This window comes from Lampris incognitus, chromosome 19 (assembly GCF_029633865.1).
Source record: "Lampris incognitus isolate fLamInc1 chromosome 19, fLamInc1.hap2, whole genome shotgun sequence".
In the NCBI taxonomy this organism is placed as follows: domain Eukaryota; kingdom Metazoa; phylum Chordata; class Actinopteri; order Lampriformes; family Lampridae; genus Lampris; species Lampris incognitus.
This window is the reverse complement of record NC_079229.1, coordinates 39,746,887-39,762,828: the sequence shown is the minus strand read 5'-3', so window position 1 is coordinate 39,762,828 and position 15,942 is coordinate 39,746,887. Positions and strand designations below refer to the sequence as shown.

Here is a 15,942-nt window from a genome sequence, read left to right as displayed (position 1 = left end):
GACATAGACAGGCTGCTGATGCACCTTTCATTCGACTGAAACAGACTTTGACTACCACGTCCATGTTGGGACTGCCCGACCCCAACACACCATTCACACTGACTGTGGATGAAAGGCGGGCTTTCTGACTTCTGTTACAAGAACATGGGGGAAAGCAGCGACCAGTGATATATTTTTCCTCAAAACTAGACAGTGTAGCATTGGGCCTGCCTCTCTGTCTAAGAGCAATAGCGGCAGCAGAGAAAGCCATAGTTGCATCACGGGATACAGTCGGATATTAGACATCACACTATTAGTACCTCATTCAGGGGTCTCTATTCTGCTAGAGCAGAAAATGGCTCACTTGTCTCCAGCACACTGACTGAGATATAACAACACTGTCTTATCTCTGTCTAATGTTGATGTCAACGTTGCACAACTCCAAATCCTGCCACCCTGCTCCTACTGCTGAATATGGGGAACTTCATGATTGTTTGGCCACGACAGTGCAAGTATCCCCCAAGAGTAGATTTAAAGGCAACACCTCTCATTAACTCTGTGTGTGGTATGGTGATGGATCTGCTAGGAAAAATCCAATTACAGTGCAAAATGAAGTTGTGTGCAATAGTGGATAATCATGACATCAGTGAAAGTGCACGACGCCTCCCAAGTCATTTGTCTGCACAGGCAGTTGAACTGCTTGCATCAACCCAGGCTTGCAAATTAGCAGAAGGAAAATCATTGACTGTGTACACTGATAGCAGATATGCATTTGGAGTTGTACATGATTTTGGCACACTTGCCAGCCTAAGTGTTTAAGGACCATGTGTCAAAAGGGGGGACGGTGGACGCAGTAAACAAACACTGGTTTACAAGAGGCTTCATAAATTATTCCCAAAATTTTTGTTAAGTTTGGAAAATAATGCCGCAAGAGGGCAACTCACACAAGCCTCAAGCCACCCTCCCCCTGACCACCCATTTGATCACCTAAAGATGGATTTCATTGAACGAACACCATGTGAGGGAAAGAAACGTTGCCTTGTGATCATTGATCATTGACATGTTTTCTAAATGGTTTGAAGGTTTCCCGTACAGGAAAGGCAGATGCCTCCGCAGTAGCAAAAGTGCTAGTAATAATAATAATAATAATAATAATAATAATAATAATAATAAATCAATCTTTGGAGAGTGGCTAAAATATACGGAGTGGAACTTATTGGATCAGAAATGTAAAGGAGTAGGTCATCTGCATACAAGCATACTTTGTGCTCGGCACCACCTCTTTTGTTATCTGAAAACAACTTATCACTCTTAAGAGCAATTGATAGAGGTTCAATAACAATGGCAAAAAGAAGGGGGGAAATCAGGCATCCTCAACGTGTCCCGCATGAGAGGGGAAAGAATTGTGATCGCTGATTGTTGGTACATACGCAGGCCTGGGGGGAAGCATACAATAAGCGTATCCAGGATGTGAATTTCTCTCCGAACCCAAATTGCTTTAATGTGAAGAACAGATGGCTCCAATCAACTCAATCAAAAGCTTTTTCTGCATCGAGAGATATAACCACCTCAGGATTAGGCAGAGGGGCTGGTTAAGATGTTAAGAAGTCTCCATATGTTTACGAAGGAGTGACGATTTTTAATAAATCCTGTTTGGTCAATTGAAATTATAGAGGGCAAAATAGTCTCAATTCTAGCTGCAAGGCCTTTAGCAAGTAACTTTTCGTCAACATTAGGAAGCGAAATAGGTCGATAAGAAGAGCATAAATTGGGATCTTTGTCCTTTTTAAGGATCAGTGAAATAGAGGCTTGGGTAAGTGTTGGTGGTAGTGTGCCTTTTTGGAGAGAGTCCTCGAACATCTCCAAAAGCAGAGGTGCCAACTGATTGGAAAACTTCTTATAGAATTCAGCAGGATAGCCGTCCAGTCCCGGGGATTTCCCACTTTGCATTGACTTGATAGCATCCATTATTTCATTTAGATTTAGAGGTGTCTCCAGGTTTTTGTGTTGTTCCGGCGTTAATTTAGCAATAATGAGCCCATTAAAGAAATTTAACATGTCAGTATCATCAGGTGAGTCAGATTTGTATAAATCAGAATAACAGGCTCTGAAATTCTCATTAATTTCAGAGGGGTTAGATGTCAGTGAACCTGAGTTATTGGTTATTTGAGAAATTTGCTGTGAGGCCATCCTCCCCTTGAACTGATCTACGAGAAGGCGCCCTGCTTTAGCCCCATGTTTGTACAATGTTCCCCGAGCTTTAAGCAGCATCTTCTCTGCATCCTTTGTGGACAAAAGATTGGATTCACTTTGGATAGCAAATCTCTCCTTGAACAGTTCAGGAGATGGTGAAATGGAACATCGGCGGTCTAGATCAGCTATTGCCTCTGTAAGCTCACGTTGCTGTCTCTTTCATACCTTATTATGGTGAGCGGCATATGAAATTATCTCACCCCTAAGGAATGCCTTAAGGGTTTCCCATAGTAAAGATGGACTGGTATCATCAGTTTTGTTAGTCTCCACAAAGAGGTCAATAGACTGGGTGATAAGATTACAAAATTTAGCGTCAGACAGAAACGTGGAATCCAATCTCCAGAAGTGACTCTCTCTATGATGGTTTTCAAGGCTCAAGTCCACTATCACAGGGGAGTGGTCAGAATTAACTATAGAGGAGTATTCAACTGAGGTTACTGCGGGAAGAAGTGTCTTATCTATAGAAAAAATAATCTATACGGGAGTAAGAACTATGGACATGTGAATGAAAAGAATAGTGCCTATCAGTTGGATGAGAGAATCTCCATGGGTCGACACAGCCGCACTGATCCATAAAAGTGACCAGCGCTTGCGACATCTTGGACGGTGTAACTGTTCTCGAGCTAGATCTGTCTAGACTAGGATCCATCACACAATTAAGGTCCCCTCCAAATATTAGCTTGTGAGTGTGTAAATCGGGAAGCGACGATATAAGTTTCTTCATAAAATCTACATCATCCCAATTTGGGGCGTACACAGAGACAAGAACAACCGGAGTTTGATAAAGGGAGCCAGTTACTATAATATATCGCCTGTTAGACTCACAGATGATGTTAGAGGGAATAAAATTTACTTTTTTATTAATCAAGATGGCTGCGCCTCTCGTTTTAAGGTTGAATGTAGAGTGAAAAATATGGCCTATCCAGGGTCTGCTGAGTCGTTGGTGGTCTATTGTACGCAAGTGGGTTTCTTGTAAGAATGTGATGTCTGCTTTTAAATGTTTCAGGTGAGAAAATACTCTAGCATGCTTCACAGGTCCATTCAGGCCCCCTACGTTCCACGAGATAGTTTTGATGGAGCATCTCACTCTCACCGAACTGCTTGGGTTATTCGTCATAACAATCTCTGAAAGTCAAATGATAATGGGATACGGTGACTTGGTTCAGTTGAAAAGTCGTCAGGCATACGTGCAAACCCAGTAAGGTACTGCAGCAAGAAGAGTGACAGACACGTGCCAATCCGAATGCAAAAACAGGTAATGAGCAACAAAAAAAGAAGGAAAAAATAACCAAAAAAAACAAAAACCAAAAACAAGCAAAACAAAAACATACCCCCCATACCAGCCCCCCCCCTCGTACCTATGCTGGTCTTCCCACCTATGATGAGCTGCAGGGAAAACTATTTATTAACTTCCGGAATAACTAAATGAAAGCACTATCCTTCTTGTTCCTCTGTCCTTAAAACAGAGAGCACTACCGAGCTTGCATATGTAGGTACTGTAAACACACACCAACAGATTTAGAAGTAAAACAGGAACAGAGCAGAGTAGCACAAAAACGCCAGGAAAAATATAACCTAGTATATGTATGTATATGTGTGCACGTCCACATCTACATACCCTTACATATATATGCACATGCAACTATACACACACACGCACACATACACGTATGCACATGCTTAATCGCACACGCAAACACACACAAACTCCACACCATTAACTTGAAGGGTCAAAGCCGTTTAAGAAGCAGGTTCTGATTTTGAGATGACTGCAGTTTGAAAGAAGAAAAGTCTGAAGTACACTTCTATGTTCAGTGGGTGGCGTAGTTGTCTGAAGAGACTCCGTTCTTCGTGGACTTGGTTTGAGGAAGCCGATATCATGGCGATCGCGGCAGTGGTGGAAAAAGTCCAGTTGTAGTGTCCAGAAGTAATGTTTAGTCCACATGTACATATTCCAATGGCAGAGGTCCACAATCCACAATCAAACGCTAGTGTTATAACGAGGAACTTCAGTCGGGTTAAAATAATCAAGTTTCAAGAAAGGGCCGAGGTGCGCGGTAGCCAATCAGCCGCCCACCGTGACACCTGGGGGGAGTATTTCACTGTGTATATAACCGGTGCCTGGCCTGGACCGAGGCGCAAAGCCTCCGCGGTAGTTCACTGGTGCCTGGCCCGGACCGAGGAGCAAAGCTTCCGCGGTAGTTCACTGGTGCCTGGCCCGGACCGAGGAGCAAAGCCTCCGCGGTAGTTCACTGGTGCCTGGCTCGGGCCGAGGAGCAAAGCCTCCGCGGTAGTTCACTGGTGCCTGGCCCGGACCGAGGAGCAAAGCCTCCGCGGTAGTTCACTGGTGCCTGGCTCGGGCCGAGGAGCAAAGCCTCCGCGGTAGTTCACTGGTGCCTGGCCCGGACCGAGGAGCAAAGCCTCCGCGGTAGTTCACTGGTGCCTGGCCTGGACCGAGGAGCAAAGCTTCCGCGGTAGTTCACTGGTGCCTGGCCCGGACCGAGGAGCAAAGCCTCCGCGGTAGTTCACTGGTGCCTGGCCTGGACCGAGGAGCAAAGCCTCCGCGGTAGTTCACTGGTGCCTGGCCCGGACCGAGGAGAAAAGCCTCCGCGGTAGTTCAGGAGCCGTGTACGTTGCCAGCTTGTTTACCCAGATCACTTCGCCAGGTGTTGGTTGTAGAACATGCCAGCCTCTTCTGCGGTGTGGAACTTGTGCACAACGCCCTGGTGTGTTAGTGTAAGTACAGCTGGATGGCAGAGTGTGAACTTCATACCTCTCTTGTGCGCTGTGGACTTGATTGTGAGGAATGTGGCGCGCTTCTTGGCCAGCTCGCTGCTCATGTCTGGAACAATAAAGATGCTTTGACCCTGATGTACGGGTGGCCCTCGGTTTCTCGCCAGGGCGAGTACCTGGTCCCTCTGTTGGTAGTGTAGAAAGCGAATGATCACGGGTCGGGGCCGTTCTCCTTCCCCTGGTTTCGCTCTCAACGTGCGGTGTGCCATTTCAAGCTCCGGTGGTCAGCTGAACGACTCGTCTTGCAATATGTCAACGAAAAATGTCGACATAAAATCTGTGGCCGAACGTCCCTCATCACCTTCGGGTGGCCCAACTACCCTGACGTTGTTCCGACGAGAGAGGTTTTCCAGGTCTTCTGTCTTGTGTTTAAGATGAAGGGTTTCAGTTTGGAGTTGTTTCAGCTGTGTTTCCATGCTGGCTAGCCTGTCGCTATGGTCGGAGAGGCAGTATCCATTGTACTCACACGACAGCCCGGATCTTCCACCTTGATTCGAACCGCATTTAAGGTGGCTTGAACAGGAGACAGTGAGGCTTGTATTTGGGCAGAAATCGCTGCTCTATTCTTCTCCAGTTCAACTATCAGGTCGGCGATGGTCAGAGCGGAGGTAGCTACTTCTGCGGTAGCCCTTGTTAGCTTAGGCTCTGGAGGTACGGTGGGGCCCGTGGTCGTAGTTTTTCCTCTCTGGCCGCAGGTCTTATTCTTGCCAGACATTGTTAAAATGTATATTGTAGCCCGTTCCTGCAACACTGAACAAATTCGAGATTTACTGCTGATGTGAATAGTAAGGATTTACGAAATCGCTCAGGAGCTGCTCTCTGTACGTCTGCTTCACTCGGTCGCCATACCGGAAGTCGTGATTGTGACTTCTGTCTGACCGCTGAGTTTATGTGGAGTGTGTTGATGTAAATCTGAAGCATGTCAGTTGGCTTACAACTGACATACAGGCCTCACAGTTATTTTGTGTGAGGTAAGATTATCCCCAACAAACACACACACACACAGACAGACACACACATATATATATATTGTAGCGAATTCAGGGGGCAGTCCGGGAACCGCCACAGTCGGGACGCGAACCCGTGTCTCCCACTCCGCAAGCGACAACGTTAACCAGTCGACTAAAGGGTCCAACCCGTTAGTCAAGGACCAACATGTCTACTTATCCATGCAAGTTACACTATATAGCGTTTTTTTCCGAAACCGCTGATGAGTGTGCGACGCACGAAACACGCCTGTACTGCAATGTATTAAAACTTTTTTCCTATATATACATAAATATATATATACACACACACACACACACACACACACACACACATATATATGTTTTTATATATATATCCATTGTCCTGTTTTCTTTGATGCTTTATCTAGACGATTTGTTGTTGATTAAAAGTAAACAAAAGAGGAGATTGTGAAGGTAATTTACATATGTATGTTGTTTACTTTTACTTACTTTTACTTTGGACAACTATTTGCAATAACCTCATGCACTATTTTGAGCTTTAAAAGCTGCTGCTATCTTTTATTGTCTCATCATGATTTTTACTACCTCACTTGTTATACTAAATGTTGTTGGTCCTTGTTTTCGTCTTGTTTTTAATCATTAACCTTGTCTAGTGTTACTGGTCTGAGAGTCACCAAAGAACATTTTGTTGCGTACGCACAATGACAATAAATTATCTTATCTTATTCTTAATCTTTCAGCACAGATCAGCTGATCAGCTATACTCTGGTTACATTGTCTGAATGGATGCCTGGGGGCTCCAAGGGTGGTGTTAACTCTTCTTATATGGGCCTGATCACAGAGGGAGGTGTGTAGTATAAACTCCCTTCAAAATAATGGCAGGATGACGGATATAAAACGAAAACGTCTTTCTATAAAAAAAGGTGGCGCAATCAATCACAACATTACAACTTTCGAGAGCTATACTAATTTTCACTTGGCATTGCTTCCTCTATACAGAACAGGCGTCCTCGTAGCATGGTTGGCTTTTACTTTCTCGCAAAGTATTGTGATAGTCGTAATTTCTTAACAGTATCTTAACTGATCCAACAGAAATGCATCTCCAATATATCAAACGTAATACAAATAAGATATATTTTTAACTTTCTTTTTAACTGTAAATAATGTAAATACTGTAAATAACATAAACAGCTTTCAATGAATTTCAATCAACCAATCTCAATCATGTAATATATTAAGTTACAACATTCTCCCTCCCGATGAACTACTTTGTTCATCTAAATCTCCAAACTATATAGTAACTGAATAGGTCTCCTCAACAAAGTCCCTAAGGTAGTGTGAACTGAACACGACATAACAAGACCATCTCAGCCTGGAAACAGTTCTTTGATTCTTCCCAGATTCCAGGTTTGCCTGGGTGTGTTATCTTCTCCAATGAGTACAACGTCACCCACTTTCAAAGGGGTGGTCAGCGGTGTGTCACAGTGATGTGCTGACTTCAAATCCAATAGGTAGTCCTTACACCAGCTATTCCAGAAGCTGATTGTGAATCTCTGTCTGTATTTCCATCTTCGGGTGATCTCTTCCCTTTTAGCATTTGGATGCTGTGTGTCAGCTGGGAATGGCTTGGGTAGAAGAGATGTGAGCCGTTTACCCACCAGGAAGTAGGCTGGGGTCAGTGGTTGTGGTTCGTCCACTTCATTGTGCACAAATGTCAGAGGCCTAGAGTTTAGGATAGCCCCAACCTCTGTCAGGACTGTGCACATCTCTTCATAGTTGAGTGAAACTCTTCCGAGAACTTTCTTCAGGCATGTTTTTACTGATCTGATGAGCCGCTCCCAGAATCCGCCCCACCAGGCTGCTTGCTCGGCTATGAACCTCCAGGTGATGCCCCTTTCCGAGAAGAACTCCAACAGTTGAGGATCTTTGATGGCTTTCCACAGCTTTTTCAAATCCTGATCAGCTCTCTTGAATGTTTTTGCATTGTCTGAGTAGATTACCTTGCATATTCCTCTTCTAGAGATGAATCTTTTCAGAGCTAACAGGAATGTCTCTGTTGACTGATCTGAGACCAGCTCCAGGTGCACTGCCCTGGTTACAGCACTGGTGAACAGTGCAATGTATGACTTCTTTACAGATCCATCTGCCTTCACATAAAGCGGTCCTGCAAAATCCACACCTATGACTTCGAATGGTGGGGATTCAGTTATTCTGTCTTTCGGGAAGGGCACAGTGATCTGCCATCCGGCCTTTGCCTTGAATCTTTTGCAGACTGGGCATCTTGCCACAGCACTCTTGACTAGCTGTCAAGTGCGCAAGAGCCAGTATCTCTCTCTTACTTGTACTAAAGTGTCCCTCACTCCTGAATGCATCACCACCTTCTCATGGTGGCACTGTATCAGCATTTCTAAGTATCTGTGTTTGATGGGCAGAACCCATGGGTGCTGCTCTCTGAAGGTGAAGTTGGACTGTTGCAGTCTTCCTCCCATGCTGAGTAGTTCATATTCATCCAGGAATGGTTTGAGTTCCTTGATTTTACAGTCATTGTTTAGGTCTTTTCCTGCCTTCAGTAGTTTGATCTCCTGACTGAAACTCTGTTGTTGTGTTTCTTTGATCCAGTACTTTTCTGCCTCAAAGAGCTCATCAGCAGTCAGTTCTCCTTGTGTCTTTGTTTTCATTTGAGCATTGGCTATGAATCTCTCAATACAGGCAGTCACTTTAAAGACTCTTTTCAGTTTACTGTATCTTTACAGCTCAAACACTGGTTCAGGGATGTCTGTGTCATTTGCAGTGAGCTGTATAGTGACCTTGTGACTGGACTTGAGTTCTGTGTTCACCTTTTCTGGAATATGGTCCTCATCAGTCTTCTCTAGCTGATTGGGTGACATCAGAACACCAGGTCCGTTCCACCATAGCTGGCTCTGTATCAGGCTTTCAACAGTCTGTCCTCGGGTAGGGAGATCAGCTGGATTTACCCTCCCTTTGATGTGTGACCATGACTCTGGGTTGGTCAAGGACTGGATCTCTGTCACTCTGTTTGTGACAAACTGTTTCCACTTCTGAGCTGCACTGCAAATCCAGTGCAGCATAATCATGGAATCCGTCCACATTCTGTTGTGTTTTTGTTCCATTTTCAGAGTGGTCATCAAGTGGTTGGCTAGTCTCGCTCCAATCACAGCTCCCATGAGCTCCAGACGTGGCAGCGTCATTTTCTTGAGAGGGGCTACCCTGGACTTGGACACGACTAAGCTCGCTGTAAGTTCTCTGTCTCGTGTTTCACCTTGCAGATAAGCTACAGCACTGCAAGCCTTTTCACTGGCGTCACAGAACACATGTAGTTTCAGGTTGTGGCTGTTCTGCGGCTGCCTGTCTATTGTGTACCACCTTGGAATGGTGAGCAGTTGTAGCTGAGGTAGTTCGGAACACCACTGTTGCCATTCTCGAGTCACATCTGGTGGTAGCTTCTCATCCCAGGAGAGTCCTCTCTCCGACATTTCTTGAAACATGCACTTGACTCTGACTGTGAAGGGAGTCAGGAACCCAGTTGCGTGCAGCCGACTGGAAAACACTCCTCTTTGTATTCTCCTTCTGTTTTAGAATGCGCATCAGCGGCCTGAGGTCAAACGTGAAGCCATCTGTTTCTGGTCTCCACACTAAGCCTAACACTTTCAGCACTGCTCCGTGTGTCTCTGGCACCATCATGTGGTCAGTTTCGCTCTCCTCCCATTTCTTTTTCAGCTCAGGAGAGTTCGTCATCCACTTGCAGAGGTCCATGCCTGCGGTCGACAGCATTTGCTTAGCAGTTGTTGTCACAGAGTAAGCCTCTTCAATATTGTGTGAACTTGCAATACAATCATCTACATAGACTGTGAATGTTCTCATTCATCCAGGTCATGGTTATCCAACGGAGTTGAAACAAGTGCAGCTGGACTTGGTATATATCCGTGAAGATGTTTCGCCTCTCATCGAGTGACTCTTTCAGTGTCTCTACAACTCGTGGATGTTCTGTTTCATATTGTTTCAGGTGCCTCCTGATTGTAACAGCAAGTAAGAATGGGCTTGGGGAAGCTCCAAACACCACTCGGGTCATCCTCAGCACACACAGCTCTTCATCCTCTTCTCCCTTTGGTGGGCCGGTGAGCCACAGGAATCTCACGGCGTCTCTGTCCTTCTCCGCTAGGGATATCTGCAGGAAAGCCTTCTTGATATCTGCCATAAAGGCAAGCTCATGTTGTCTGAACTTAATCAGGATGTTGAGGATGTCTGGATTCAGGTTGCGTCCTGTGAGTAGACAGTCGTTGAGGGAGGGATAGCCATCTTCATGGGATGAAGCATCAAACACTACTCGCAGTTTTGTTGTCACCTTGTCCTCTTGGAGTACTGCATGGTCAGGTAAGTAGTATTTCACGTTGTCTGCACTTGCATCAGCCTTTGGCACATCCTCTGCTATTTCCTGTTGTAAGTAGCCCTCCACTACTTCGTTGTACCTGCTGTACAATGTAACATCTTTCTGTAGTCTTTTCTTCAAACCTTCAAACCTTTTCTTGGCAATTCTGTAGTTGTCTGGGAGTTCTGTTCTTTCTGGTTTCCATGGTCACTCCACCTGGTATCGCCCATTTTTGAAGGTTGTTGTTCTCTCGAACATCTGTAGAGCCTCTTCTTCAGCTGGGTTCTGTGGTTTCTCGCTTGTGATACCCAGAGACTAAATTTCCCAGAATGCATTCAGCTGCTTGGAGACAAGTGTGTCTTCATCAATGGGGATTAAAATGCATGTTGCCTCGGCGACACTTGACATGGACACTGTTCCCTGCATGGACCATCCAAAGGTGCTCTCCAATACAACCAAAGTCTCTGTCAGTCTCTCCACTCTGCCTGATACTATTTGCCAGTAGTAGTCTGCTCCTATGAGGATGGAGAGCTCAGGATCATCTTCATTTCCTGGGAAGTCTGCTAGCTTCAGTCCCTTTCTCTTGAGTTCATGTTGGATCTGGGCACCGGGAACCTTCATCACTGCTGAGCACACCTGCGAGGTTTCTATAGCCTCTATTTCAATTCTCTGCTGGGTGTCCCAGACATTCCCCAAGATGACTTTCACTGTGCTGCATCGTGACATTGTAGGGACAGAGGAGCCAAACGTGTGAAGGGTAAGTGTCTCTTGTCTGATTACTGGTAACTTCAGGCTCTTCACAAGGTTTTCATGGATGAAGCTCCTCTGACTGCCTCCATCTAGTAAGCAACGAGCTATCTTTCTGCCCCCTGGGCCATCCACCCATGCTTTAGCTGTTAGTAGCAGCACAGTATTCTGTCTGTCCGGTTTCATCTTCACTGAATGAGGAATGACTGAGGACAACAGCATCTTCAGAAGCGGTGGGAGGTTGTTCCTCATCTTTCTTGCCAGTGCACACAGCAATGTGATGTCTCCTTCCACATGTTGCACATGATACATCCTTCACCTTGCAGAATTTGGCAATGTGCTTCTGTCCTAAGCATATAAAGCATCTCCCCATTTTCTTTAGTTTGTCTTTGCGTTCAGCGACATTGTGGTCTGGGCCCTGTTCTGATTTATGGTCTGCACTGTCACAGAATAAACAGTTGTGTATCTTTTGGCTGGTTGTGTGCAGGGCAGCAGCAGATTGCATGCTAGGTCTTTCGATTTTCGCTTCACTGGATGAGCATGTCTGTTTCCATGGCTTGCTCTCTGATTTCTGTTGGTTGGGTGATTTTGTCATTTGTAGTGCTCTTTCCCTGCTCTGAACCTCCTTCTGTAGGAATTTGACTATCTCAGATACCTTCCATTCATCATCCACTCCCCTCTGATGACTATATTCAAGAGCTATGTCATCTGGACTCATCTGCAGTAAGATTGGGCATAGCAGGCTTCCGTAAGTTTCTGCACTACACCCAGTGACTCCAAGCTCTAATCTGAATTTCACATTCATCATATAGCTGCCTCAATGCATTCACATCAGAGGATTTTTTCACAGGAGTTAGATTCAGTAGCTTTGACATGTGAGCACTAATCACTAGATCCTGCCTTCCAAATCGACTTTGTAGCAAAGTGATTGCGCTATCGTAATTATCATCTGTTAAGGTCAGTCCTGCTACTGCCTTTCCATCTGGTTTCAGTGAGACATGTTTTCAGGTAAGTGAACTTCTCTCTATTGCACAGTGCACAATTTTTATGAATAGCAGTCTCATACTGGCTCCAAAATTCCTGCCATATACTGACATCTCTGTTATATTTGTCAGTGACCAACCTTGGTAGCTTTACTGATCGTCTCTGTGCTGACGATCTAGATGAGTCATTAGAATTATCATCGCTCACCCTCTGCGGTGCTGCCGTTGGGTTCAGTTCTTCCTTGCTCCTTATCATGCATTGTGCACGGCTCCTTGTTATGATAATGCACTCTCTGTACTGCTCCGCAGTTTCAATCTCGGCCTCCATGTCATCCAATGTAGTTAGCCACTCTATTCCACGGTCGAGGTCAAACAAACTGTCCTCCTTAACGCCCAGTACGTCCAATAAAGTGCTCAAGTGATCAGTATCCGGATTTGGCTTGACCATTTCGAAGTCAATCTGATTCAAAACTCATATAGTAGCACCTCTGATGGTACCCCGCTTTTATCTCATTCTTTCCATTTCATTTCGAAGTTCGTCTTCAGCCATTTCAGCAGCTGCAGCTGCATTTTCATTATCATCCACAAGGCTCATACTCCCGGGTTTCAGCACCAAAAAATTCTAGTATAAACTCCCTTCCAAAAATGGCAGGACGACGGATATAAAACAAAAACATCTTTCTATAGAAAAAAAAGGTGGTGCAATCAATCAAAACATTAAAACTTTCGAGAGCTACACTAATTTTCACTTGGCATTGCTTTCCCCCGAACAGAACAGGCATCCTTGTAGCATGGTTGACTTTTACTTTCTCGCAAAGCATTCTGGTAGTCGTAGTTTCTTAACAGTATCTTAACTAATCCAACACAAATGCATCTCCAATATATCAAATGTAATACAAATAAGATATATTTTTAACGCTTTCTTTTTAACTGTAAATAATGTAAATACTGTAAACAACATAAACAGCTTTCAATGAACTTCAATCAATCAATCTCAATCATGTAATCTATTAAGTTACAACAAGGTGTGAATGGATGCCTGCGGGCTCCAAGGGTGGTGTTAAATGTGCCTCTCCTTATATGGGCCTGATCATAGAGGGAGGTGTGAAAGCCCTTGGGTGTCACAAGAAGCGGTCCTGGAGGGTCCTGGCAGTAGGTGAGGACAAAGGGAGATGACCTCTTGGAACAATAAACAAGTTGTGTTACCCAGCAGGAGGACAGTTCACCCAGATAAGTGTGTACTCCATGACAGGATGAGGGACAGACTCTGAGTACGCACCACTGTGGTGGAGACTACCTCCTCTCCATGATAAAGGAGACTCTGGGTACATACCAGTGTGATCAACAGGCGTTGCTCTGCTGCATGGGAAAAGATGGTGGGCTATGAGATCAGGGCATGCACAAGCATCTGAGCTTGTGCGTCATTTATTGAACATGTGTTAAAACCGTGCAACAACACTGTAAGAGGTTTTTGTCTCACTCCTCATTTAATCTCACAGTGGAATTAAATAATTGCCACAACGACTGTACAGTATTTACAGTACATCACTGTGATGCTGCACACTAATTTATACATTATACATTATGAATTTCGCCATGGACATAATAAAGGTCATCATCATCATCATCATCATCATCAGGCACCTTTGGTATGGCAGTGAGAAAAGTGAAAAAAAAAAGTCAAGCTTTGTGTGTGTGTGTGTGTGTTACCTGGTTATAGGGCTGGTATGTGTGGTAATCACCGTCTTGAGGTCAGTCAGTTGGAGGAAAGGCTGGTGGAAGTAGTGGAGATGAAGAATACACACCTACAACACGCAAAGAAATATTCAGCTGTAAAATATCCAGGTGTATCTAAAAATAAGTGGGCATGGCTAAACAGCAGAGGGCGTGGCTAAAAGTGCTGTGTCCAAACAGAAGTAGGCGTGGTTAAAAAGTGCAGTGTGTCTAAACATAAGTGGGCGTGGCTAAAATGCTGTGTGTTTAAACAGAAGTGGTGGCTCCTGCAGTTGCTAGCAGAGCATTGAAAAGCTATTTGCAGTGAGGTGGATTTTCACTGACATGTCAAGCATATTGCCAAGACACAAACATCAAGAAGCATGACCATTAGACACTCAGTGGTCACTCCACTAAGTCCACACCCTTTAGGGGAGGCATGGCTCAGGAGGTAGAATGGGTCGTCTAGTAATTATAGGGTCGCTGGTTCGACCTCCGGCTCCCACAGAGAGCGTGTGGAAGTGTCCTTGAACAAGACACTGAACCCTTAACTGCTCCTGAGGAGCAGGTCGGCACCTTGCATGGCAGCCTCCACCATCAGCGTATGAATGTGAGGCACACACTGTAAAATGCTTTGACTGGTCGGTAGACTAGAAAAGCCCTATAAATGCAGTCCATCAATACAGACACCGATAATCCTGTGGCTGTGAGTCAGTATTGTAAACCTGTGGACAAGAAGGAGAGCTTCAGTTACTTTAGTAAGTTACTTTAGTTACAGACTACATGTCAGAAGGAGGAGGATGCTAACTGAAGATGTGGTTTGATCGACGGTATCCGACATGGATGCTCCGACATCCCAGAAAGACACTCTCCTGGTATTTTCCTTCATTACAGTGTCTATAAATTATAGAGATTATAGAAAATGGTGCTTTACACACACACACACACACACACACACACACAAATAGTGTTAGCAACAGGACAGACTGGTTAAAGCTAACATGAACACCACAAGTGGTATCTACACCTGGTTTTATCATGGTGGGAAGATGGCTGTGTGGAGTCGCGTTTGTGGCAGCGCCGACTATGCAGTGTCTTTGTCCACATGTACATCTGAGTTTGCGTGATCGTGTGAAGAACTTTTATGAGGATTTATGTCTGTGATCGTCGATTTCGTTTGATGGCTGGGAGAGCGGGGCAGGCTAAGCTAACTGCGAGCCCATGCAGACCGGCAGCTCTGATAACACCAAGATAACACTGAGGGCGGTCTGGCGGCGGCCTCGCCTAGCGTCGACTGTGCAGTGTTTTTGTCGCCGTCTGTGTTTGTGCCGTGGTGTGGAGCGTGGGGGAGGTGTGTCAAAGGTGTCTGGCTGGGAGAGCTGGTGCTGGATCAGCTGAGGGAGCCTGGTCTGATGCATCCTTTCGGCCCAAAGACCACGGCTCTGACCGCAGCTGTGCCCAAAGAGGAAACACCGAGGGCAGTCTGACAGGACACGGAAGCAAGGCAGGCTAAGCTAACTGTTAGCCCATGCAGACTGGCAGTTCCCTCAGTCCTCCTGGCTGGAGGTCGTTCTCCTGGACAGTGGAATTTTTGAATTGCGTTGCAAATGTACTGAATGGACTGTGTAGTTGACTGTTAGTGTTTTTTTGCTTTGTTGTCTCTGGTTTTGTGTGTTTTTGATGGTGTCATTTTTGGGAGGTTTTGGGTGTGTGTTTTTGCCTTTTGTGTTGCACTGCTGTGGGCTGGGAGAAATGAAACTTCGTCTCTTTTGTGTACATAAGTACATGAATGAGATGACAATAAATTGTTTCTGATTCCTGACCATGCTACGTGTGCGAGGGTGTGTTATCTAGACAGTGAGTGGTCTTCTCACGCCCTACACAGTTACACCTGTTGTTCACTATGTGTTTACGTGTTCTCCTCGCTCACATTGTGTTGGTGTTTTGATGAGGTCTCATTTCTTAAGCACGTCATGCAAAGATAACAAGCAAGTGAGTGATAACTGCATGCTAACAGTAGGGTGCTAACAGCGCTACAAGCCCAGACAATAGCCGTGACATTAGCCGGATATCAAGAGTCAGTCACGAGTAGCCGTGGCTAGGGACCGAGGAAACT

General features: G+C 45.2%; 1 protein-coding gene across 2 annotated transcripts in view; it reads right to left on the bottom strand.

The window, feature by feature from the left end:
* Nucleotides 1–15,942, bottom strand: part of LOC130129961 (piezo-type mechanosensitive ion channel component 2-like) — a 203,520-nt gene that overhangs the window by 149,392 nt on the left and 38,186 nt on the right. For both annotated transcript variants that reach the window (XM_056299667.1, XM_056299668.1), the window contains one exon: nt 13,824–13,918. In XM_056299667.1, the coding sequence (XP_056155642.1) occupies nt 13,824–13,918 (95 nt within the window). The remainder of the gene's footprint in view (nt 1–13,823; nt 13,919–15,942) is intronic.